Source organism: Jaculus jaculus, chromosome 7 (assembly GCF_020740685.1).
Source record: "Jaculus jaculus isolate mJacJac1 chromosome 7, mJacJac1.mat.Y.cur, whole genome shotgun sequence".
NCBI lineage: Eukaryota > Metazoa > Chordata > Mammalia > Rodentia > Dipodidae > Jaculus > Jaculus jaculus.
The window spans coordinates 69,933,413-69,959,693 of record NC_059108.1 but is presented as its reverse complement, the minus strand read 5'-3'; the positions used below and the strand labels follow the sequence as shown (position 1 = coordinate 69,959,693).

Below are 26,281 nucleotides of genomic sequence, written 5' to 3'. Positions count from 1 at the left end.
TTGTTCCTGATTTTAATGGAAAAGCTTCCAGTTTTTCCACTTAGTAATATGTTGGCTGTAGGCTTGTCATAAATAGCCTATATTATATTGAGATATGTTCCTTCTATTCCCAGTCTCTGTAGGACTTTTATCATGAAGGATGTTCGATTTTATCAAATACTTTTTCTGCATCTAATGAGATGATCATGTGATTTTTGTCCTTCAGTCCATTTATATAATGTATTAAATTTATTGATTTGTGTATGTTGAACCATCCCTGCATCTGTGGGATAAAGCCTACTTGGTCAGGGTGAATGATCTTTCTTATATATTCTTGTATTCTGTTTACCAAAATTTTGTTAAGAATTTTTGCATCTATGTTCATGAGGAACATTGGTCTGTAATTTTATTTTTTTGTTCTATCTTTGCCTGGTTTTGGTATCAGGGTGATGCTGGTTTTGTAGAAGGCGTTTGGTAGGATTCCTTCTTCTCTTTTATGGAAAAGCTTACAAAGCAATGGTATTAGTTCTTCCCTGAAGGTCTGGTAAAATTCAGCAGTGAATCCATCTGGGCCTGGACTTTTTTTAGTTGGGAGATTTCTGATAATTGCTTGGATCTTCATAATTGTTATAGGTCTATTTAAGTGATTAATCTCATCTTGATTTAATTTAGGTAGGTTATATAAATCAAGGAAATCATCCATTTCTTTCAGATTTTCATACTTAGTGGAGTATATGTTTTTATAGTATGTCCCTATGATTTTTTTTGCATTTTTCTGGTATCTGTTGTGATGTTGCCTTTTTCATCTCTAATTTTATTAATTTGTGTCTCTTCTCTCTTTCTTTTGGTCAGATTTGCTAAGGGTTTACAAATCTGGTTTATCTTTGCAAAGAACAAACTCTTTGTTTCATTGATTCTTTGGATTGGTTTTTTGGTTTCTATTTCATTAATTTCTGCCCTAATCTTTATTATTTCTTCCCATCTACTGATTTTCAATTTGCCTTTTTCTTCTTTTTCCAAGGCTTTAAGGTGGGGCATTAGGTAGTACTTAAGACCTTTCTAATTTCTTTTTTTTTTAAATTTTTTGTTATTTATTTATTTATTTATTTGGGAGCAACAGAGAGCGAAAGAGGCAGATAGATAGATAGATAGATAGATAGATAGATAGATAGATAGATAGATAATTCCAGGGCCTGTAGCCACTGCAAAGAAACTGCAGATGTGTGTACCCCTTGTGCATCTGGCTAATGTGGGTCCTGGGGAATCGAGCCTCAAACCGGGGTCCTTAGGCTTCACAGGCAAGTGCTTAACCATGAAGCCATCTCTCCAGCCCCTTTCTAATTTCTTAATAGGCACTTAAAGCTACAAATTTCCCTCTTAGGACTGCCTTCATTTTGTCCCAAAGGTTTTGGTATGTTGTGTTCTCATTATCATTTGATTCTATGAATTTTTTGATTTCCTTCTTTTATTTCTTCATTCACCCATTTTTCATTTAGTAGTGTATTGTTTAGTTTCCATGATTTTGTGTATGCTCTATAGCTTTTCGTGCTGTTGACTGATAGTTTGACTCCATTGTGGTCAGATAGAATGGAAGGAATTATTTCAATTTCCCTGTATTTGTTAAGATTTTCTTTGTGTCCTAATATCTGGTCTATTTTAGAGAATGTTTCATGTGCTGCTGAAAAGAATGTATATTCTGTAGTATTTGGATGAAATGTCCTGCATATATCTGTTAGGTCCATTTCTCCTATGACCTCACTTAATCCAGATGCCTCTCTGGTGGGTTTTTTTTTTTTTTCCCCCCCAGGATGACTTGTCAATTGATGAGAGTGGGGTGTTGATGTCACCCTCTACCACTGTGTTTGGTGTTATCTGTGACCTTAATTCTAATAGCGTTTGTTTGATGAAGTTGTGAGCCCCCATGTTAGGTGCCTATATGTTCAGGATTGTAATGTCCTGCTATTGGAGTGTGCCTTTAATCAATATAAAATAACCTTCCTTATCTTTCCTAACTAAGGTTGAACTGAAGTCTACCTTGTCAGATATTAGGATAACAACCTCTGCTTGTTTTCTAGGCCCATTTGCTCAAAACACTGTTTTCTAACCTTTCACCCTAAGATAATGTGCATCCTTTGTAGAAAGATGAGTTTCTTGGAGGCAACAAATTGAAGGATCCTGCTTTTTAATCTAATGTGCAAACCTATGTCTTTTGGTTGGGGCATTGAGGCCATTGATATTAAGAAATATTATTGAAAGGTGTGTATTTATGTTTGCCATTTTTTTGTAGTTCTTCAGGTTTTACCTTTGCTCTCTTGTGTTAAGTAGTATTTGAGTATTGTTTGTTTTTTCCAGGTTCCTTATATGTGTGCTTTTCTTTCTCTTCAACATGGAGGATTCTTCCAAGTATTTTCTGTAGAGCTGGTTTTGTCTTCAAATATTCCTTTAGCCTGCTTTTGTCATGGAATGTCCTTATTTCTCCGTCTATTTGGATGGATAGCTTTGCAGGATAAAGTAACCTTGGTTGACAGTTGTTATCTTTCAGAACTTGGAATACATCACTCCAAGCCCTTCTGGCTTTTAAAGTTTGTGTTGTGTAATCTGCTGTAATCTTGATGGACTTGTCTTTGTATGTAACTTGATTTTTCTCTCTAACTGCTTTCAATATTTTTTCTTTGGTTTGTGTGTTTGGTAGTATGATTATAATATGTCGAGGAGAGGTTCTTTCCATGTTTTGTTTGGTTGGTGTTCTAAAGGATTCCTGTATCTGCCCTGGGACCTCTTTGCCAATCTAGGGAAAGTTTTCCTCAATGATTTTTGAAGACACCTACTATACCTTTGGAGTGAAATTCTCCTTCTACTATACCCTGAATTCTTATGTTTGGTCTTTTCATAGTGTCCTAAATATCTTGAAATTCCCATTCATACTTTCCTATTAGTTTGTCTTTCTGTTTGTTGGACTGTATTAGGTCTGCCACCTGGTCTTCTAGCTTAGATATTCTGTCCTCTCCTTCATCCATTCTACTGGTGAGATTTTCTACAGAGTTTTTTATTTCATTAACTGTGTTCTTCATTGCTAGTAATTCTGACTGGTTTTTCTTTATTATTTCAATTTCCTTATTTATATATGGTATTGACCTGTTTATATCATTAAATTGGTATCCTGTGTCTTTTTTTGATTCCTTTGATTTCCTCTTTCATTTCTTTGATTTTTTCTTTGAGCATATTTATAATCTTCCTTTTGAAGTCTTTCTCAGGCGTTTCCCCCAACTCATTCTCACTGGAGGTCATTTCTGATGCATTAATACTTTTTGGAGAATTTATATTGTCTTGAATTTTGGTGTTTCTTGTGTTATAATATAGAGATTTTTGCATCTTGGGTTAATTTAATGATTGGATTTTGTAGTTAGCTGCAGTATTAATAGATGTATTAATCAATCTGATGATATATCTCTTCAGGGTAGGAGCTTAAGGTGCCAAATGTGGCTCTCAAGACTCTCAGAATATCTATAAAAGTGACCCTAGGTGTTTGGTTTGCCTGCTATGAGAGTATCCAAGTGGGCTGAGTAGAACAAAATATAGGCAGATTCCAAAAGTTAAGTAAACAATGTACACTTTCAATGAAAAACAGCAGAGTATTTATACAAGAATAGTTATCATGACAACCAGATCCTCTAACTGTTCCTTAGGGTGTGTCTTTCCCCACACCTTTAATCCTGACAACAAGGAGGTTAAGATTTCTGGTCTGTTGAGGGTTCCAAGTCAGCTTGTGACCAAGTGAGACCCTTCCCTAATGTGTAACAAAAGAGGAAACAAAGCCAGTGTAAATCAAGAAGCAACAAATAACAAGCCCCAAATATAGCTTATTTAAGAATGGCAAATCTGACCATCCTTCAGATTTAACATATAATTTATCTTGATATGGAAGATGCAATTAGCACTTTCGGTTTATTTGGTGGGTAATCCCAGTTACCTTTTGGGCTGATTTTGGTCTCAGTTATGCTGTGCTCCTGATTGGGTCCCTCTTTGGTGCACTGTGGGTTCAAGTAGGCTGGCTGGGTCATTGGATCACTCCTCTGGTCGCTGGTTCTGGGTGCTGTGAGCTCCCTTCTGCTTGTCTCTGGTGCTTGCACTGGCGGTGGGGGAGGGGAGGCTGTCCATGGTGGCAGAACTCTAGTTCTCTTCCTGGTCCACGTGATCCTCTATCTCATGATCTGCTTCTCTGTTGTTCACTGTGGTTCTCCATGTTTCTTTAGTTTGGGAAGAGCTCTGGTGTGAATGGAAAATCCCCTCACCTGGCTTTTCCTGTGGCTCAAGCTGAGCCTGGCAGCTGTGGCCCCATGGCACCACTGCTAGAGCTGCTTTTGCCTGCATATGTGGATTCTGGATGCTCTGGATCTTTCCTACTTCACTGTTGTGGTTTTAATTTCTTATACACCTAACTTTTTAGTAGAAGAGTGTGTTTTGCTGAGGTATTTTTTTTTTGTTTTTTTTTTTTTTTTTTTGGCTTTTACTCCCTAGGCTGCTTTGGCGTGGTTCCTATGCCTCCATCTTAACCAGAAGTCTGATTTTTGTTTATTTTATTTTATTGTTTGAGAGAGAGAGAGAATGGCATGCCAGGGCATCCAGGCACTGCAAGTGAACTCCAGACGTCCCCTTGTGCATCTGGCTTACGTGGGTCCTGGATAATCAAACCAGGATCCTTTGGTTTTGCCGACAAATGTCTTAACCACAAAGCTATCTCTCTAGCCCTGTTTTTTGTTTGTTTGTTTGTTTTTGTTTTTGTTTTTGTTTTAAGATATGATCTCACTCTAGCCTAGGCTGATCTGGAATTTACTATGTAGTCTTAGGCTGGCCTGGAACTCACAATGATCCTCCCACCTCTGCCTCCCTAGTGCTGGGATTAAAGGTATATACTACCATGCCCGGCTCCTACTAACATTTAAGATAGTGAGAAAGTTACCATGACCCCAGCCAGGTATAGTTCTGTGGCACCCAACTCTAAAGGGACCAGTTTGAAAAAAGGTCAGTTTCTTCTTGGGTCCTCTTTTTTTAATTTTAATTTTATTTATTTATTATTTATTTTAGCTTTTTGAGGTAGGATCTTACTCTATCCCAGGTTGACCTAGAATTTACTATGTAGTCACAGGGTGGCCTTGAACTCACAGTGATCCTCCTACCTCAGCCTCACAAATGCTGGGACTAAAGGCGTGAACCACCATGCCTGACTTAAATAATTTATTTATTAAGCTGCAGTGATGGCTTAGTGGTTGAGGCACTTGCCTGCAGAGCTCAGGGACCCAGGTTTGATTCTCTAGGACCCATGTAAACCAGATGTACAAGATGGCACATATGTCTGGAATTCATTTGCAGTGGCCAGAAGCTCTGGCCCACCCATTCTGTCTCTGTCTATCTGCCTGCCCTGGCCAGCAGGGAGTTAAACAAGGACCTGAGGGGAAAGTAACCTGGATGGGAGACAAGAGACACAAAGAAGGAGACCAAGTCTATATTCTGATCAAGGTCTCAGATTTATTCAGGCAAGCACAAACTTAATACAGAAAATAAAACTTTCCAGACAGTGCCTACGTGCCTAAAGTCTGCTCCACAAATGCCTCTGTGTCTGAAGACTGTTTGCCAAGGCCATATGATAAGGTCTCTGTGCCCAGAGATCCAAAAACAGCTTCAGTTCTCATGGTCAAAGAACAGCTACAACTCCCAACATCTCCTCCCTTCTTTTATACAAAAGATGGGGAGACCCACTATTCAGCGGTGGGCTTTAATCAACTGGGGGAGTATTGACCTGACACCTCCCGTGGGATGTCAATTTTTTGACCCACAATCTTGGCCCTTGGTACCTTTTGGGGAGGGGAGGCAGGGCCTATATGCTCATAATAAGTGTGGTACCAACCTCCATGCAAGTCAGGTTTTTTCTCTCAGGGAATTCAGAAGCGGTCAGAAAGGGACCTTACCTTGCGGTGCTTTGCCTCGCACCCATGTTGGTGCCCGCCAATATTGTACTCGCTTTATTGTGAGCCAATATGCATAGGTCTGAATCCTATGCAGCTCCTAAAAGAGGGGAGTCAAGGATGTATTCTATAGTGCATAGCTTGGACTTCTGCACAAACATTCACAATAGACTTCATTAGACACTTGAAAAAAATAGGCTATAGGCATAAGAGAAGCAGAAGGCAAACTTCCACAGCTGCAAAGCTGCCTATCCAGGAACTTAGAGAGTCCCAACCAGGCAACAGACTTAATTGCAGCAAGTGAATCATTAGCAGCCTTAGTGGCATCAAAATCAAGATGACTGTTCTGTATAGCTAGAATTTCTGAATGTAAATTAACCAAATCTAACAAAATGTTACCATGGTGCCAAATTCCTTCCAAGTACATTTTGACCTTTACCCAATCTTTATAACTTGCATTGTAAGTTTTAGAGGTGATGCAGATCCATTGATAATCTGCATGGCATTCTAATCAAGTTCTAATCTTCACTCCTTGAATTTGCTCTCCCAGATAGGTCACTACATCAAACAAAGCATCTATTTTTTCTTCTAACTTCTTATCTATGGCTACTTGAGTTCCCAAAGCAACAGAAACGTTCTTAGCTAGATTATTGACAAAGTGTGCAGTATGAACTTCCTGTGTAAGAGCAATAGTAGCAGTAGTAATAGAAGCTAATAATGTAATGAATGCAACAATCCCAGCAATAACTAAACCTACAACTCTCTTTTGTCTACTTAAACTATTTTTAACCTCCTCTAGAATTTGAATACCTTTGTCAGAATACCAAGGCTTTGAAAGATTAACAGTAATCATAACAAATGCAGGTTGTTTAACAATCATTACAGTTCCAGAATCATGAGAAATACAACTGGACAGACTACAATTATCACAGGTAACATTAAACATTTCCTCAGACCCGTGATACCAAGTAATATTTATATGCCCTAACATCAGGGCATAAGGTGGTGTAACACAGGCCATAACAGTTCCCTTTGGAAGGCTATTTGAATCATTGCTGTCAGATGCAACCTTGATACCACCCATAGCAGCAGCAATTTTCCACACATAAGTTTGCTGATGTCCATTGTCTGACCACCACAATCCTAAGGACAGTCCAGTGGCCCAATCACTAACCCATTCAATTTTACTCTCTATAGAGCCTGCTGATCCTGACCAGTCCTTAACATATCTAGTAGATCCAGGAACATTATACCTGATAAGTTTTTTCCCTACACATTTGCTCAAATATATACATTTATTGAACCAAAGTGTATTTCCTTCACAAGGAATAAAGTCCTCTGGTGGACTATCCCCTGTAACTTGATTTCCATAGGGAAGCCAAATAGAAATTCTGCTTATTTGAACCTGCTTTATCTTTGTACCTTATACATGCTCTTGTAAATGCTTTACAGTAATGTTTCTTTCCTTTATTTCAAAACATCCCACTATGCTAGTCTTAGAAAGCATAGTGGAATACCTAGACCACGCCCTGAATGTGAACTCATAATTATTTGATGTAATTCCATATTTTTACTAGATGGCGTACTTAGCAACCAAGTGTTATTGACTGGAACTATGATTTCTTTTTTCTCCCAAGTCACTGGATGTAATATAGGAGGATCAGGAACATAGGTCTAGTAAAGTTCACTGTAAGCAAGATGTGGATGACTCTATATTATCAGGATCAGCAGTGTCCTTTTGTTTGATCTCATGGCCTGCATGCTGCACCAAACGTTCTGGCAACCATCTGGCTCCATTTTCTTTCTGTGAAAAAATACAAACAGATCCTCGTCCTCATATTAATACAGGGTCGGGTCCACTCCATTTGTTAGCCAATGGATCTTTCCACATTACTTTAGCATAATTAGTGTTGGTTTGTGCATGCCAAAAATGGTCAGCAGCAGAAGACCCTTTTGCATCCAAAAGTAAAAAATTTAAAAATAAACAAACTATGATTTAACCATCTTGTTACTGATCCCTGATTTATTTTTCCCTTTTTTGTTTTTTGTAACTAGATTTCTGTCTTTTCTTTCCAGCTAATAAAATATCATCCATATAATGAATAATATATAATTGGAGAAGTTTGCTTCTTGTATAAGCTAAAGCTTTAGCCACAAATTTCTGACATGAAGTTGGACTATTAGCCATACTTTGAGGGAGAACTTTCCGGGCACAGAGAGGATGGGAGTGGCTCCTTAGCCTTAAGGGCCATGCATTCTTTGGAAAAATGACCTGGTTGTTTGCAATTAAAACAAGTTTTGAGCTTATCCCCCTGGGTAAAATCTTTAAGGGCCACTCCTATGGCTAATCCAATGCTGTGGGAAGCAGGGTCTACATCAGCACAGAGTTTGATAAAGTCAGAAATATTTTTGCCACAGCGATGGGGCATATAGCCGCTTGGCAGGCTGAGTTAGCATTCTCAAAGGCAAGATGTCTAACAAATTCATTATCTGTTTCCTCCTTTCCCATGAGGTGTTCAGCGGCCTCTGTAAGGCGGCTGATAAAATCACTCTAAAGCTCTTGTGGACCCTGTCTGAGTTTAGCAAGAGAGGTGACAGCTGACCCTTTAGAGGGAAGGCTCTTCCAGGCTTTAAGAGCTGCATGTTGAATTTGTATAAGTAATCCTGGAGGAAATTTGTTTTTCATTTGTATTGTAGGGACGGTTGCCCAGAAGTTTATCTAGCATCCAGGATTTGGAGGAACCACCAGCGGCCAAATTATGGCAGACAGCATCCTGGCACCTCTCAGTGTAATCGGCTTTCCATAGAAGAAAATCACCCCTAGTTAAAGTAGCTTTAGTTAACATAACCCAATCATTAATAATAAGTAAGTCTTCACTTAGAGATTCTAACAGTGAGAGAGTGAAAGGAGCAATAGGAGCCGGGCGTGGTGGCGCACACCTTTAATCCCAGCACTCGGGAGGCAGAGGTAGGAGGACCGCCATGAGTTCAAGGCCACCCTGAGACTACAGAGTTAATTCCAGGTCAGCCTGGACCAGAGTGAGACCCTACCTCGAAAAACCAAAAAAAAAAAAAAAAAAAAAAAGGAGCAATAGGACCATACAAAGTAACTGCATTTTTTAACTCTTTTATATGTTTAAACTTAAGACAGCGATATCACTGGGCTTTAATGAGTAGAGTTTCATCCCCTTCCTCATTCTCAGTGCTTTCTGACCCAGCAGGTTCCCTTGTCTCAGATTCTCCCTTCCACTCTTCTGGGCTATCTGGATCCTGCGGCTCAGCCTATTTAGTTTTTCCTTCAATAGGTTTAACTTGGGAGTGAGTTACAGGAAAGGCATGGAGAGTTTTACTTTTGGTTTTAGTTTTCTGAACAGGGTGAGTGGAGGGGGAGCGTATTTCTAAATCAAGGTCGCGTAATTGCTTGAACAGCTGTGACTTTTCCTTTTTGGCTCAGAGGAGCGTCTTAAGAGATTGTGCCTCCCGGGAAAGTTTAGTAATGGCTTGTCTAGTTATTTCTTCTAGATCAGAGGGAGCGTCAAGTGCCGGGGCAGAAGAAGGGTATGCTATGTTACAGGGTGGTGACCGTGTACCCAAAAGTGTCTGGGGGGGGCTAATCAGGGTTATGATATTTAGTAGCTTCATCCTGCAATTCAGCCTCTCCCTCAGCTTTATTTGCCTCTTTCTCAGGGGAAAGGGAGTCATCATTAGGATTGGTGGTTTTTAAGTCAGACAGGACTGGATAGATAGATTGTGGGAGAGGGTTACTAGGTGGGGGTGGGTTATTAGGTGGTGGATTATCAGCATTTTCTGGCATAGGAATGATAATAGAGGAACAATTAGAGCCTGGAGAGAAAGGGCAGGTTGTTGGCCCGCAGCACAGCACAGAGCGAGAGCCGGTGTGGGCGGGGTAGGCATTCTCTGGGACTTCATTCTTAGGGAGGGATGTCTGACTACTGGTGAATTAATTTTTAAGGAAATTTTCACTATCTGTAACTATTTTTGAAACATCAGGGTGATAGTGGAGGACCTGTAGTACATCATTTATGAGATTCCAATAAGAAAATGCCTGCACTGGAACCTTTTCAGGACCATAAGAGCAGTAGTAGTCATTTAGACAATCACCAACACGGCGCCACCGCTTCTCATCTATAGTTCCTTCCTGGGGGAACCAGGGACAGACATCTTCTAAAAAGACAAAGAATTTCACTAAACCTTTTTACTTAACCCATGTTCCTTGTGTCTTGAGAGTTTTAAGCCCTTCAACAAGCAATTCATGCTTACTTAATGCTTGTCCCATAATTGCATCGCTTTTCTTACCTCTCTGGATCTGTATCACAGGTGGGCACTCCTGCGGTGATCTGCATGCGGATCTTCACTCACCGATGAGGTGGCGATCCAATGGGGGTGACGGACGTCCACTTGAGCAATGTCCAGGTCACATTTCGTACCTCAAGCCCCAAGTTTGGGCACCACTTGCCCCAGCCAGTGGGGAGTTAAACAAGGACCTGAGGGGAAAGTAACCTGGATGGGAGACAAGAGACACAAAGAAGGAGACCAAGTCTATATTCTGATCAAGGTCTCAGATTTATTCAGGCAAGCACAAGCTTATATACAGAAAATAAACTTTCCAGACAGTGCCTACATGCCTAAAGTCTGCTCCACAAATGCCTGTGTGTCTGAAGACTGTTTGCCAAGGCCATATGATAAGGTCTCTGTGCCCGGAGATCCAAAAACAGCTTCAGTTCTCATGGTCAAAGAACAGCTACAACTCCCAACATCTGCCTCTCTCTCTTTCTCTAGCAAATAAAAATCTATTTAAAAAGGGCTGGAGAGATGGCTTAGTGGTTAAATGCTTGCCTGTGAAGCCTAAGGACCCCGGTTCGAGGCTCAGTTCCCCAGGTCCCACATTAGCCAGATGCACAAGGGGGCGCACGCATCTGGAGTTCGTTTGCAGAGGCTGGAAGCCCTGGCGCGCCCATTCTCTCTCTCTCCCTCTATTTGTCCTTCTCTCTGTGTCTGTCACTCTCAAATAAATAAATAAATAAAATAAAATTAAAAAAAATCTATTAAAAAAATAAAAATGATCCATTTATTTATGAGCAAGATAATGAGAATGAATAGGCATTCCAGAGCCTCTTGCCATTGCTATGAACTCCATTGAATTATTTGAGAGAGATAGAAAGAGGCCAACAGGGAGAGTGAGAATGTGGGCTGGCCAGGGCCTCCAGCCACTGCAAATGAATTCCCGATGCATGCATCTCTCTCTCTCTCTCTTTTCTTTTTTTTTTGGGGGGGGGGGGCGCTTTTTTGAGGTAGGGTCTCACTCTGGTACAGGCTGACCTAGAATTCACTATGTAGTCTCAGGGTGGCCTCGAACTCACAGCAATCCTCCTACCTCTGCCTCCCAAATGCTGGGATTAAAGGCATGTGGCACGTCTCTTTTTTATTAGAGAATGGTCATACCAGGGCCTCTAGTCACTGCAAAGAAACTCCAGAAGCATGTGCCACCATGTGCATCTGGCTTACGTGGGTTCTGGAGAGTCAAACCTGAGTCTTCAGGCTTTGTAGGAAGCACCTTAACCACTAAGCCCATTTATTTTATTTTTTTAAATCTATATTTTATTTATTTATTTATTTATTGAGGTAGGATCTTGCTGTATCCCAGGCTGACCTTAAATTAGTCTCTAAGGTTGGCCTCCATCTCTCAGCAGTCCTCCTACCTTAGCTTCCCAAGTTCTGGGATTAAAGGTATGTGCCACTATGCTCAGCTTTTTGTTGTTTTTGTTTGTTACCAGAGAAAAAAGAGGGGCAGGTAGAAGACAGACACAAAGAGAATCAGGGCCACCCATTGCTGCAGACAGACTCCAGATGCATGTACCATATTGTGCATCTGGCTTTACATGGGTACTAGGGAAACAAATTCAGGTCCTGAAGGCATTGCAGGAAACTGCCTTAACTGCTGAGCCATCTTTCTAGCGCCCCCCCTCCCCTTTTTAACAGCTCTCTCAGTTTATTGTTAGTGAAATTGGTTTATAAGCATCTGAGGGAGGAGGGGAGGACACTAAGGGGATTGGATGTACCAAGTTTATTTCTGATGCCTAAGTAGCCTATGGGGACATTCATTGTAGCACGTAGGCAATGAACGGGGTAGGGGGTGGTGTCAGGTGATCTAGGGTCTCAGGACTCTGAAGGCTGCCTGCTGATAAGGAGTTTCCTAGGCAACTGGCCAAAGGTCACAGGGCTCTGGACACAGCCTAAGTTCAGGTGTTCTGGGCTTGGAGAGGGTGTGACCTCCTGTAGCTTGGGGTCCTTGGCCATACTTGGAAGCTCAGGTCCCTCTCCTGAAGGCTCCAGCCTGTGCCTGGCAGTGCCCCTTTGTTTTTATATGGGGCAGTGTCATCCTGAATGAGTTTTTTTTTTTTAAATTTTTTTTTGTTTATTTTTATTTCTTTATTTGAGAGCGACAGACAGTGAGAAAGAGGCAGATATATATATAGAGAGAATGGATGCGCCAGGGTTTCTAGCCACTCCAAATGAACTCCAGACACATGCGCCCCCTTGTGCATCTGGCTAACATGGGTCCTGGGGAATCAAGCCTTGAGCCGGGGTCCTTAGGCTTCACAGGCAAGTGCTTAACCACTAAGTCATCTCTCCAGCCCCTGAATGAGATTTTTTTTATAATTTACCATAGGTCCAGATAGAGTTAGGTGGTGTATGAGGACCTGATTAGTAGCAACCTTAGGAATATTAGTTACTGGTTATCTGAGAAAGTTGGTGAGACAGGATAGCCCCTCCCTTTTTAATTAATTGATTTAATTTTTGTTTTTTTTTTTTGAGGTAGGGTCTTACTCAAGCCTATGCTGACCTGGAATTCACTAGATGCCTCTGCCAAGTGCTGGAATTAAAGGCATGCACCACCACACCGGATTTTTTTATATTTAAAATATTTTTATTTACTAATTTGGGACAGTATGGACACCAAGGACCTCCTGCCATTGCAAACAAGCTCCAGACATGTGGCACTTTGTGCGTCTGGTGTTATGTGGGACTGGGGAATCAGACCCAGGCCATCAGGATTTGCAAACAAATGTCTCTAACTGCTGAGCCATCTCTCCAGCCTCAGTTCTCTTTTGGGGGGTGGTTTTGAGGTAGGGTCTAGCCCAGACTGACCTGGAATTCACTATGTAGTCTCAGGGTGGCCTCGAACTCATGGCGATCCTCTTACCTCTGCCTCCAGAGTGCTGGGATTAAAGGTGTGTGCCACCATGCCTGGCTTCAGTTCCCTTCTTTAGGTGCCCCTCTGAGTTACATTCTGCTCCTTAGGCACTAGATGGACAAGTAAAGCCCTTTGGCTGATGCAAAGAAAGAGAACCTGGCAAGGTGGCACACGCCTTTGATCCCAGCATTCAGGAAGATGAGGTAGGGTCACTGAGTTTTGAGATCATCCTGGGTACAGAATGAGTTCCAGGTCAGCCTGGGCTAGAGTAAGACTTTACCTAGAATTTTTTTTTTTTCCAAAATCAAGTTATAGGGGCTGGAGAAATGGATCAGCTGTTAAGGCGCTTGCCTGAAGCACCTAACTACCCAGGTTTGACTCTCCAGTATCCACATAGCTGGATGCACAAGGTGGCACTTGCATCTGGAGTTCATTTGCAGTGACTAGAGGCCTTGACACACCCATTCTCCCTTTCTCTGTCTCTTCACACTCTGTCTCCCTCTGCTTTCAAATAAATGAATAAACTTTTTTTTTTAAGTCTTTAAGATTTGAGGCTGGACAGATGGCTTAAGAGTGGTTAAGGTGCTTGCCTGAGAAGCCTAAGGACCCATGTTCGATTTCCCAGTACCCACGTAAAGCTGGATTCACAAGGTGGTGCATGCATCTGGAGTTCATTTGCCATGGCTGGAGGCCCTGGCATGCCCATTCTCCCTCTCTCTGTTTTCTTTCTCTCTTTATCCCAAATAAACATCTAAATTTTTTTTAATCAAGTTCTAACAATTGATTTTTGTATCATCTGGCTGAAGAAAGAATCCAATGAGCTACAATGTAATAATGAGATAAGGGCAGTCCTAACAGGGAAGTCCTAGTTGGAATATAATCATATGCTTCCTTATTATGTCACAATAGTTGAGTTGTGATGTCACTGCAGATAGCATGCTGAAAGAAACTGATATGCTGAAGGGAAGAGTCAGTATGAGGAACAGACACTTAACAAGGAGAGGTAAGTGGAGGCTATCCAGACACGCATCTCAGTTTGGCAGTAGGTATGAACTTCTTTTTCTTTCCCTCTTTCTTTCTTTCTTTCTTGCTTGCTTGTTTGCCTGCCCTCTTTCTTTCTTTCTTTCTTTCTTTCCCTCCCTCCCTCCCTCCCTCCCTCCCTCCCTCCCTCCCTCCCTCCCTCCCTCCCTCTCTCCCTTCTTTCTTTCTTTCTTTCTTTGAGGTAGAGTTTCACTGTAGTCCAAGATGACCTGGAATTCACTATGTAGTTTCAGGGTGGCCTTGAACTCACAGTGATCCTTCTTCCTCTGCCTCCCGAGTGTTAGGATTAAAGGAGTGCGCCACCACGCCCGGCTGAACTTTTCTTTTGCTAGTACTTGTAATGTGGCTTTTGCTATTTCAAGCCCATCCCAAATTCACAACACTTGCAGTTCTAACAAGTCAGCCCTCTGGCTCCCTCTAGTTCTGGTATTTTATAAGAGGAGACCAAGCTACAGTAGAGTTCCCCTGAATGGGACAGAAATTGACCAGGACCATTTGGTTAATTCCAGGGTAAGATCCAGGGCTCAGGGTACTAGAAGTCTACAACTTTTGGAGGCCCTTTAAAAAAAAAATACAGGGCTGGACAGATGGCTTAGCAGCTAAGATGCTTGCCTGTAAAGCCTAAGAACCCAGGTTCAATTCCCTAGTACTCATGTAAGCCAGATGCACAATGTAACATATATGTCTGGAGTTTGTTTGCAGTGGCTAGAGTTCCTGATGTGCCCATTCTCATTCTCTCTCAAATAAATAAAATACTTCACCTGTATATCTGGCTTACGTGGGTCTGGGGGAATCAAACCAGAATCCTTTGGATTTGTAGGCAGACACCTTAACTGCTAAGCCATCTCTCCAGCCCCTAAATAAAACATTTCAAAAGAAAAAAAAAAATACAAAAGTACAAATACAAAATTGGGCACAAAGCAGTTTTTCAGAATGGAAAAATGCAAATAACAAATCTCAAAAAACTAACAAAAATTATCAACCTAGCCTACTGTGGTAGTACACACCTTTAATCCCAGCACTTGGGAGGCAGAGGTAGGAGAATCACTGTGAGTTCGAGGCTACCCTGAGACTACCTAGTAAATTCCTGGTCAGCCTGCACTAGAGTGAGATCCTACCTCAAAACAAACAAAAAAATTTACCAACCTCATCCAAGTATATGGTGATTCACACCTATAATGAAGCCAACCTAGGGCTACAGAATGAGTTCCAGGTCAGCCTGAGCTAGAGCAAGACCTTGCCTTAAAAAAAAAAAAAAAAAGACTGGGAGACAGTTCAGAGGTTAAAGATGCTTGCACGCAAAGCCTATAGGCCCAGATTTGATTTCCTTGTACCCATGTAAAGCCAGATGCACAAAGTGAAGGGGCGCTAAAATGCCCATACTCTCAAAATATGTTGTTAAGAAAAGCATTACCAATCTGGAAAAACAATAGAATTTTTTCTATACTTTTTTTTTTTTTTTTTTTTTTTTTTTGAGATAGGGTCTCCCTATAGCCTAGGCTGACCTGGAATTCACTATGTAGTTTCAGGTTGGCCTCAAACTCATGGTGATCCTCCTACCTCTGCCTCCCAAGTGCTGGGATACAGGTTGCACCACCACACCCAGCTTATACTTTTTTTTGATAAATGCTCTTTGATAGCTTTTTCTTGTCATGGTTATATAATGCTTACTATAAAGAATAAAAAGGAGGCTGAAGAGAGGCTTAGCAGTTAAAGTGCTTGCCTGCAAAGTCAAAGGACCCAGTTTCAATTCCCCAGTACACACGTAAGCTAGATTGTACAAGGTCTGGAGTTCATTTTCAGCAGCTGAAGGCCCTGGCACACCCATTCTCTACCTCTCCCCCCGCCCCACCCCATGTGTGTATGTGTGTGTTCACACACACACAAATTAAAAGGCATCTTGGAGGATTGGGGAGATGGCTCAGCCTTTAAAGGTGCTTGCTTGCAAACCCTACTGACCTGGATTCAATTTCCTAGCCATCCCCATAAAGCCAGATAGGCATTTGATTGCAGTGGCAAGAGACCATGGAACACCTCCCACCGCCTCCCTCCACATATGTGGGAAGAATAAAAGGAAGGAAGAAGAGTGTCTTATAGCTGGGGAGCTGGCTCAGTGGGTAAAGAAGTTACCTCCTAACTCCCGGATATTTGAGTTCAGATCTACAGAGCCTAAGTAGAAGCTGGAAGCTGTGGAGGGCTTCTGAAATCCTAGTGTTCCTTTAGGGAGAAGGGAAGCTAAGACAAGAATTTCCTGGAAGACTGCCAATGAAGCCATGAACTAGAGACACTGTCTCAAATGAGGTAGAAGGACCAAGCATGTGTAATACACACCACCTCAAATAATTTTTTAAAGGTATTTCAGTCTTCTAGAATAATCATATTGTTTAGGTTTATGATAATTTCCCTGGGCTGGAGGGATGGCTTAGCTGTTAAGGCATTTGCCTGCAAAGCCCAAGGACCCAGGTTTGATTCCCCAGGACCCACATTAGCCAGATGCACAAGGGGGGCACACACATCTGGAGTTCGTTTGCAGTGGTTGGAGGCCCTGGCATGCCCATTCTCTCCCTCTCTCTCTCTGTCAAATAAATAAAAATAAAAAATAAAATATTAAAATTTTTTAAAAAGATAATTTCCCTGATGCCTTGTTATATAACAAAATGTTGTAGGTTGTTGCATGGATTATACTGATTGGGAAACAAGGACGATCTGGCTGTGACATCTGTCATCCCATTGATCGCCAGGGTTGATTCGGCTGACCTGGCTGGCTAGGCGGGTGCCCCCTTCCTCTCTCACTGCTCCATGTGCCTCTCTCCCAAAGCTGCATGTTCAGTCAAAGAGGATGAGGACTGGTCTTGGGTCAAGGGTATAGGAGTAGCTGTGCTCCCCTGCAAGAACCTCCAAACAAGCTCTCAAGGTTGGTTGCATGGCTTGTACTGATTGTGAGTTTGACAGGACCTAGAATCGCTTGTGAGGGATTGTCTGGATTAGGTTAATTGAGGTGGGAAGACCCACCCTAACTGTGGAGAGGCACCATTCCACAGGCCAGGGTCTTGGACAGCTCTCTGCCTCCTCACTGTGCTGCAAGTGATCAGCTGCTGACGTGCCTTTTCCACCTGATGGGCTGTGAGCTGAAATAAACTGCTTTTTTTTTTTTAATTTTTTAAGATAGGGTCTCACTTTAGTCCAGGCTGACCTGGAATTCACTATGTAATCTTAGGGTGGCCCTCAAATTCACAGCAGCCCTCCTACCCCTGCCTCCCGAGTTCTGGGTCTATGTGCCACCACACCAAGCTAAACTCTACTTTTGGGCTGGAGAGATAGCTTAGCGTTTAAGGCACATGCCTGCAAAGCCTAAGGACCCAGATTGATTGTAAACCAGATGCACATGGTGGCGCATGCGTCTGGGCTTCGTTTGCAGTGGCTAGAAGTCCTTCTCACACTATCTCTCTCTGTCTCTAATAAGTAAATAAAAATAAATCTTAAAAAAAAGCATTTAAATTCTACTTTTATCAGGTATTTTGTCCCAGCAATGAGAAGTTGACTAAGACACTGATAGCTCAGATCTGTAATTCTAGTGCTGTGAAGGCCAAGGCAGGAAAATTGCTGTAAGTTCAAGGCCTGTTTAGTATACCTAGTGAGTTCTAAGTGAACCTGGGCCACTGTGTGAGAGACCCTGTCTTCTCTCAAACAAAGACCAAAAAAAAAAAAAAAAAAAAAAAAAAAAAAAAAACCAAAAAACCAAGGGCTAGAGAGATGGCTTAGCTAAGGTTCTTACCTGCAAAGCCCAAGAACCTAGATTAGATTCCCCAGTACCCACATAAAGCCAGATGCACAAGGTTGTACCTGCATCTGGAGTTCATTTGCAGTGAATAGAGGCCCTGGTGTGTCCATTCTCTCTTTTTGCCTGCCTTTCTCTTTCTTTCAAATAAATTTTTTTTTTCAAAAAAATTTTTTATTAACAACTACCATGATTATAAAAATATCCCATTGTAATACCCTCCCTCCCCCTACTTTCCCCTTTGAAACTCCATTCTCCATCATATCCCCTCCCCCTCTCAATCAGTCTCTCTTTTATTTTGATGTCACGATCTTTTCCTCCTCTTATGATGGTCTTATGTAGAAAGTGTCAGGCACTGTGAGGTTATGGATATCCAGGCCATTTTGTGTCTGGGGGGAGCATGTAAGGAGTCCTACCCTTCCTTTGGCTCTTACATTCTTTCCGCCACCTCTTCTGCAATAGACCCTGAGGCTTAGAAGGTGTGATACAGATATTGCAGTACTGATCACTGTGGTGGCCACTTCTTTCCAGCACCATGATGCCTTCTGAGTCGTCCCAAGGTCACTGCTATCTGAAAAGAGAAGGTTCTCTACCAAAAGTGAGATTAGCATTAATATATAGGTATGAACATTAAGAGAAGTGCATACTGGGCAGTTTGGTAAGTATAGTATATACATTTAGCCAGACAGCAGCAGACATTACACCCCTAGGGCTCATGACTACCCCTGTTTTAAGTTTTCAGTATCAGGGATGTATTCCCTCCCATGGTCAAATAATTTTATTTTTATTTTTTATTTTTTTTATTTTTATTTTTGGTTTTTTGAGGTAGGCTCTCACTCTAGCCCAGGCTGACCTGGAACTTACTATGTAGTCTCAGGTGGGCCTCAAACTCATTGCGATCCTTCTACCTCTGCCTCCCGAGTGCTGGGATTAAAGGTGTGCGCCACCACGCCCGGCTTTCAAATAAATATTTTTTTAATTAAAAAAACTTTCGTCAAGCTGGAGAGATGGCTTAGCAATTAAGCACTTGCCTGTGAAGCCTAAGGACCCCTGTTCGAGGCTTGATTCCCCAGGACCCACATAAGCCAGATGCACAAGGTGGCGCATGCATCTGGAGTGTGTTTGCAGTGGCTGGAGGCCCTGATACACCCATTCTCTATCAGCCTCTTTCTCTGTCTGTTGCTATCAAATAAATAAGTAAATAATATTAATAAAAACTTTTTGTCAAACTTGTAAAAACAATATGGCTATTAGCAATTGAAAATGAGTACTAGATATAAATAGGAAAGGGAGATGGGGCAAATAAAGAGCTAGCAAATGGAAAATGAGGCTCAGCGCCCAAACAGGTTTGTGATGTCTGCTAATTCTGAAAGAGCTCCAGGCTTTGGAGTACAGTACTGACGAAGTAGTTTTGTCATTGTTTTTTTTTGTTTGTTTGTTTTGTTTTTAATTTGAGAGAGTCAGAGAGAGAGAGAGAGAGAGAGGGAGAATAGGCATTCTAGGGCCTCCAGCCACTGCAAATGAACTCCAGATGCGTCCCCTTGTGCCTCTGGTTTATGTGGGTCCTGGGGAATCGAACCAGGGTCCTTTGGCTTTGCAGGCAAATGCCTTAACCTCTAAGCCATCCCTCTAGCCCTCTTTATTTTTTTAAAGATCAAATAAAATCACTCATTCTTTTTAAAACCAAGTATTTCTAAACAGGCATCAAGTCATTCTTCACATGTTAGATTATGATCCCACCTTAAGGGAAATTCTGGCTGCCTTGAGATTGACTCTTAGAATATCTCACGAAATAGCCAAATATACCTCTGTAAAAACAGAAGGTAAGGTAATGCTAATTGTGTGAACTCTGGTGCGAAACTGCCACCAATTGACAGGAACTCAATGAGAAGATTGTCAGTGGTTTCTTAAGGTGTGACATGGCTATTGTCCTTCTGCACTCACAGCAGCTGTGATTACCTGACTGGGGCGCTATTTTCAAGGAAGGAACAGATTTACAAATCTCCAGCCCTGTGGGGTATGGTTGCACATGTCTTTAATCCCAGCACTAGGAGGCTGAAGTAGGAGGTTTACCGTGAGTTCGAGGCCACCCCGGACTACATAGAGAATTCCAGGTCAGCCTGAGCTAACGTGATACCCTACCTCGAAAAACAAAAACAAAAACAAACAAACAAACAAAAAATCCCCAGCCCCAAATAGAAGCAGGAAGTTGGGGTGGGGGCTTATGAGGCCCCTCTCTCACTAAGGGGCTGAGGTCATATAAGCAGTTAGGGAAGACTTTCTTTCTTTCTTTCTTTCTTTTTTTTTTTTTTTTGGCTTTTCGAGGTAGGGTCGCACTCTAGCCCAGGCTGACCTGGAATTCGCTCTGTAGTTTCAGGGTGGCCTCGAATTTACGGTGATCGTCCTACCTCTGCCTTCCAAGTGCTGGGATTAATGGTATGTGCCACCATGCCCGGCTTCCTTTTCTTTTCTTTTTTTTTTTAATGTTTATTTGAGAGAAAGAAAGAGGGATTAAGTATGGGTGTGTCAGAGCCTATTGCCACTGCAAATGAACTCCAGCTGCATGAGTTACTTTGTGCATCTGGCTTTGCCCACGCAAAGCTGAGGGATTGAATGTAAGCATCAGGCTTTGTAAGCAAGTGCCTAACCACTGGGAAAGCTCACCAGCCCCAGGGGAGACATTTTCTTCAATGATATAGCTGTTCCTAAATTGTCCATGCTCCTGTAAGTGACCCCAACTTAACTCACTGGTTAGCAAGGTAGGTGTGGATGAAATCGTCTTTGGTCTGTCCTTGGTGCCCTATGTTGGTCATAGTTCCAGGAGTTCATGCAACAGTAGATAATTAGGGGTGATGGGAATACCAGCAGTCTGAAGTTGCCTACCAAGTGACCAAGATAAGCAAGAGTAGGGTTTTGTTTGTTTTTAATATTTTATTGCTATTTGAGAGGCTCAGAGAGAAAGAGTGTGTGTGTGTGGGGGGGGGGGGGAGAATGGACACACCAGGGCCTCCAGGCGCTGTAAACGAAATCCAGATGCATGCACCACCATGTACATCTGGTTTACATGGGTACTGGGGAATCTAACACCTGATCCTTAGGCTTCCTAGGCAAACGCCTTAACCACTAAACCATCTCCCCAGCTCCTAAGGTTAGGTTTTTATCAGAAGAGTCACTTCAGAAAGTACTGTTCTCCAGTTTTAACCACAAGATGGTTAAGCCTAAATATTCAAAATTTAGTAGAGCCTTGCATGTTGTGTGAGATAATGGTTTGGTGAAAAAGCTCGTCTTTACTGTTACTTCTTAAGATCGAAAACCAAAGCCTCTAAATATGGGGCAGAATTCCATATTCTCCTTAAGGGGGCAGGGTAGTTGAGGCTCCGAGAAGCTGAAAGGTGACAGTTCCAGTGTTCCTCTTTAGGAACACCTGTCTGGTGTTCCATGGACCTCGGAAATGGCGGGGGTCTCTGAGTTCTCTGGGATATTCGTCTGGGTGGCAGAACAACTGCTCCACTTGATCTCGCTCCCGGCGGCTTCAACTATTTACAGCTGACGTAGGAGGGTCAGTAGGGCTCTAGAAGGGAGGAGGCGTGTCTCCGGTGTAAGACTAGGAAGGTATTTAAAAGGTGTTCCCACGAAACACCGGGGAGCTGCTGGAGTCCAGTAAACGAAAATCGATGGAGATACCAGACCCGGCATACTCCGAATGTCGGGAACCAAAATCTCCTAAGTGCAGCGAGGTAGCGCCCTGGCCTTGGAGGACATCTTCCCTGGCCCGCGCCCAATGGTTGACCCGAGCTGAGGACCGCGCAGCCAATTGCGGACGTGAACCAAGACCCACGCAGCCAATGGCCCGGGGCAGGGCAGAGCATTCGCCAATCAGGACTCGAGCCGCCTTGGCCCCGCCCCTCCCACCCGCCGCGCCTCAGGCGGTGGAGCTGGGCGGGCTTGGCAGGTCGGGCGCACTCTCGGGGGCGGGGGGGGGTGCCATCCTGTCCCTCTGCGCGCGTGGGCTGGGAGCAGGCCGACAGGTCCGCGGCCACATTCCCATTTGGAGGCCCCCTGCCCTCCTCACCCCCCCCCTCCCCGCCCTGGCCCATGGTGCGAGGCTGGGAGCCGCCGCCCGGGCGGGACCGCGGTGAGTGATCCCCAGCCCCTTGGACTCCCTCTCCCAGCCCGCGACCTCCACAGCTCCATCCCCTGCCGGCCGCGGGGAGGAGACGCCTAGGTTCGAAGTCGTCGGGTTCTCTCCTCTTCCGCCTGCGGACTTCTCCATTCCGTGTTGTAACAGGGAGGGAGGGAAGGGTTGGCGGGGCTGGCTGGGTTGGGACGCCCTTGGCCGGAGGAGGATTGAGATTCGCTGCCTCCTGGGGCTCCCCACCCCAAGTGCAGCAACTTTTTGTTCTCCGACCGGTTCAGAGCCTGGCGGACTGCTTGTGAAATGGAGGCGAGGAGAAACGTCTCCTTTCCAGGCCTCTCCCTCATCCCCGTGACTATCTCCAGGCGACCTCAACACGCCTACTGAGCTGGGGAGCAATGGCCATGGGGAGTGAAAGGGTTAGAAGAAATGCCCTCTGACTCCAGTCCAGCCATAGTGAGAAAACCAACCAGGAAGCAGCGTCTTTAACGGAGACTTCTAAACTCAGAAGATTGAAGCTGAAACCTGTTTGATAAACAGTGTGGGATCACATCAGATTTTTTTTTTTTTTTTGGAAATCCTGTAAGCCCGTATTTGAAGCCCATTTATAAGATTAGGATAGGTAGACACCAGTACTGAATTCTCAAGCCTGAGAATTTAGAAAATTAATGCATATATATCCTAAACGTTATGCTGAAAAGTACATTCATTTCACCAATCTTTTGCTGTAATTCCGAGACTTGTGTTGAGGCGGCTGACTAGAGTTTCCAGTTAACTTTCTAATAATCGCTACACAAGGGAGTCTCAAACCCAACACCACTGCACCCTCAGAACTTTTAAAATACTGAATGCCTGGGTCCCGGTCCATATTAAAATCAGGATGAGGAGCATAGCCTTTGCCATTTCCTAGGTAATTCTATTGTGTCACTATAGATGACACTGTGATTTCTAGTTTTGATTACTTTTAAGGTGAGATTGGACACTTTTGAAGCTGTCTTAAGTGCAGAATATCCATCTTCGATCTTACAGTTGCCTTGTTCACATCTAGCATATATTCCTTTGTAGTATCTCTACCCAAAGATTTGACTTAGCTTTCTTTTTTTGTTTTAGATAGGGTTTCACGAGGTAGCCACAGACTGGCCTTAAGCTTGTGATCCTCCTGTCTCACCTTTTTAAGGTGGCTGAGTTTTTATAAGAATAGTTTTTGGCCAGGCGTGGTGGCGCATGTCTTTAATTCCAGAATTTGGGAGGCAGAGGTAGGAAGATGGCTGTGAGTTCGAGGCCATCCTGAGACTACAGAGTGAATTCCAGATCAGGGCTAGAGCGAGACCCTACCTCAAAAACAACAACAACAGATAGTTTTTGGTTGCTTTTTTTCCCTCTGAGGTAGGTTCTCACTTTAGCCCAGGCTAACCTGGAACTTGCTCTGTAGTCTCAAACTGTCCTCAAACTCAGTGGTCTTCCTACCTCTGCATGCCAAGTGCTGGGATTAAAAGCGTACAGGAACAGTTTTTAATGTAATATTTCCCCATAGTTTACTTGTTATATTACATTACTATATATAGAAAAAGCCATGGGAATAACAAGCTTTGGAAAAACACAAACTTGTTGCAAGCACACAGACAACAGAATGAAGCCAATGATTTTGTCACACTAGAGAGTAACCTACTAATGTGGAGTATCCAAGACAATGGGTACTGGATCATTTAAGTCATGCTTCTGAACTACTTAGCACCTTTCCATTCTAACTAGTTCCACAGCCTTTCTGTCCCTTCTAGACATAATCGTGTTTTCTAGTCTGTATTTTCCATGTGTGTGAGTGTGTGTGTGTGTGTGTTTGAGATAGTGTCTTACACTACTCCAGGAAGACCTGGAATTTACTGTGTAATCTCAGGGTGGCCTCAAATTTACAGCAACCTCATACCTCTGCCTCCTGAGTGCTGGGATTAAACTCATGTGCCACCATGCCCAGCTAAGTACCCCAGGCTGGCCTTGAACTCACAGAGATCTTCCTACCTCAGTCTCCCAAGTGCTGGGGTTAAGGACTTGAGCTACAACCCATGGCTTTTTTTGTTTTTGGAGAGGAATCCAGGTAGCCCAGGCAGACCTCAAACTCAGTAAAGTAGCTGGAGCTAGCTTTGAACTCATGAATCTCCAGCCTCCACTTGCACAGTTGGGATATTACAGGGTTGTGCCACTTGTGTTTTCCTTTTTTTTGTACATCAAGTTGCTAGTTTTTCTTGAAGCATTTGCCCATCAGTGCTGTAATTAAATTGGTAAGTCAAAAAACAAAGATTCCTTATTATTTGCGTGTGTGTGCGCACATGTCATGCATGCACCACTTTGCCTCTGGCTTTCTGTAAGTACTGTGGAACTGAACCTAGGCCCACAGGCTTTGCAAACAAGCACCTCTAACCACTAAGTCATCTTTCCAGCCCTAAAGTAGAGGTTCTTGACAATAAGTGTATCCCCAGAGTACAAAAGTGAATGTTAGTCATACTTTAAAAACAAAAAACTTCAAATAAGATTTTTTTAAGGGTCTATAACTTTTGTTTGATTTTCAAAGAGGATCATGATCCAAAAAAGTTAAGCAGTATGCAAGTTAAACATACAAAAAGTCGTCAAGGCTCTTAAAGTTGTATTACCAAAACATATTTCAGGCAGTCCTTAGATCTTTGAATAAAGAGGGACTTGGACTTGAGCAGGATTGTATTTAGTTTATTTTAACTGATGTCTACATAAGCAGGCCTAGGTTCAACCAGAATGTTACAAAGTCCACTTTTCCCTGGAACACTGAAACAGAGTTTGAGGTGGCTCATTCTCTGCCATCTGCCTAGGGGTGCTGAAAGAGAAAAAGGGGTTGCACTGAGTATATTTCATAAGTGATTAAGTAGCAGATGAGTATATTTAGCATCTGTGGTAAGGATGCAAATGTAATAATATGTAATAGATACTACTTACTACACCACCTCTGCCCTAAAACACCTTTCTTCTCTAACTTTAATTCCATTTATATAGTCTAAAATAGAGACACAAGAATAGACACTGTAGTCTTCAGCTGTGATTTTGGTTACTATAGGGTTTGCACTACTTGTCATTTATTTATTTGAGAGCAACAGAGAGAGAATGGGTGCACCAGGGCCTCCAGCCACTGCAAATTATCTCCAGATGCACGTGCCACCTTGTACATCTGGCTTATGTGGGTACTGGGGAACTGAGCCTTGAACCTTACAGGCAAGTGCTTAACCACTAAGCCATCTCTCTAGCCCCACTACTTGTTATAAATGAGCTGCTATGGTGGTAGTTTCCTCCTAATTAAAGCCATTATTATTATTTTTGTTGTTTCAAGGTAGGGTCTTAATTTAGCTCAGGCTGACATAGAATAAAGCCATATTAAATTTTTTTTTTTTTTTTATTGGCAAGCAGAGACAGACACCCACACCCACACACAGAGAATGGGAACATCAGTGCATCTGCCACGTTGTACATACAGCTTTATGTGGGTAACAGGGAATAAAACCTGGGTCCTTAAGCTTTGCAGGCAAGACCATCTATCAACCCATAAAGGTGTGTGTGTGTATAATTTTTTTTGAGGTAGGGTCTCACTCTAGCCCACGTGACCTCGAATTCACTATGGAGTCTCAGGGTGGCCTCGAACTCACGGCAATCCTCCTACCTCTGTGCCACCATGCCCGTCACGGCATATTTTTTTTAAATTATTTATTTATTTATTTGAGAGCGACAGACACAGAGAGAAAGACAGATAGAGGGAGAGAGAGAATGGGCGCGCCAGGGCTTCCAGCCTCTGCAAACGAACTCCAGACGCGTGCGCCCCCATGTGCATCTGGCTAACGTGGGACCTGGGGAAGCGAGCCTTGAACCGGGGTCCTTAGGCTTCACAGGCAAGCGCTTAACCGCTAAGCCATCTCTCCAGCCCAAGGCATATTTTTTTTTAAGCAGCAAAATACATTCTGAAATTCTCTCAAAAACTCAAAATAGTATAAAAATCAGGGACTGGATAGCTCAGTTGGTAGAGCACTTGCCTATTAGGAGTCCCTGGATTCTTCCCTCAGCACATTAAAGTTAATTAAAAAAAAATGAATGAATGAATAACTCGTAAATGCCCTGGCTGCTTCTCCTGCTATCAGTGTTCTGCAAAAACAGATTTT

At 42.8% G+C, this 26,281-nt stretch overlaps 1 protein-coding gene across 6 annotated transcripts in view; it reads left to right on the top strand.

Annotated features, from left to right (window-relative positions):
* The window catches only part of Homez (homeobox and leucine zipper encoding), a 91,516-nt gene that overhangs the window by 32,897 nt on the left and 32,338 nt on the right, over nucleotides 1–26,281 (top strand). For 4 of the 6 annotated variants that reach the window (XM_045154053.1, XM_045154052.1, XM_045154051.1 and 1 more), the window contains exon 1: nucleotides 21,997–22,112. The exons of 1 other annotated variant lie outside the window; for it this stretch is intronic. In XM_045154053.1, coding sequence (XP_045009988.1) covers nucleotides 22,073–22,112 — 40 coding nt within the window. In that variant the 5' untranslated portion in view covers nucleotides 21,997–22,072. Of the gene's footprint in view, nucleotides 1–21,996; nucleotides 22,113–23,005; nucleotides 23,023–26,281 lie in introns of those variants that run through there. One more of the 6 variants, XM_045154050.1, reaches the window with a different exon arrangement.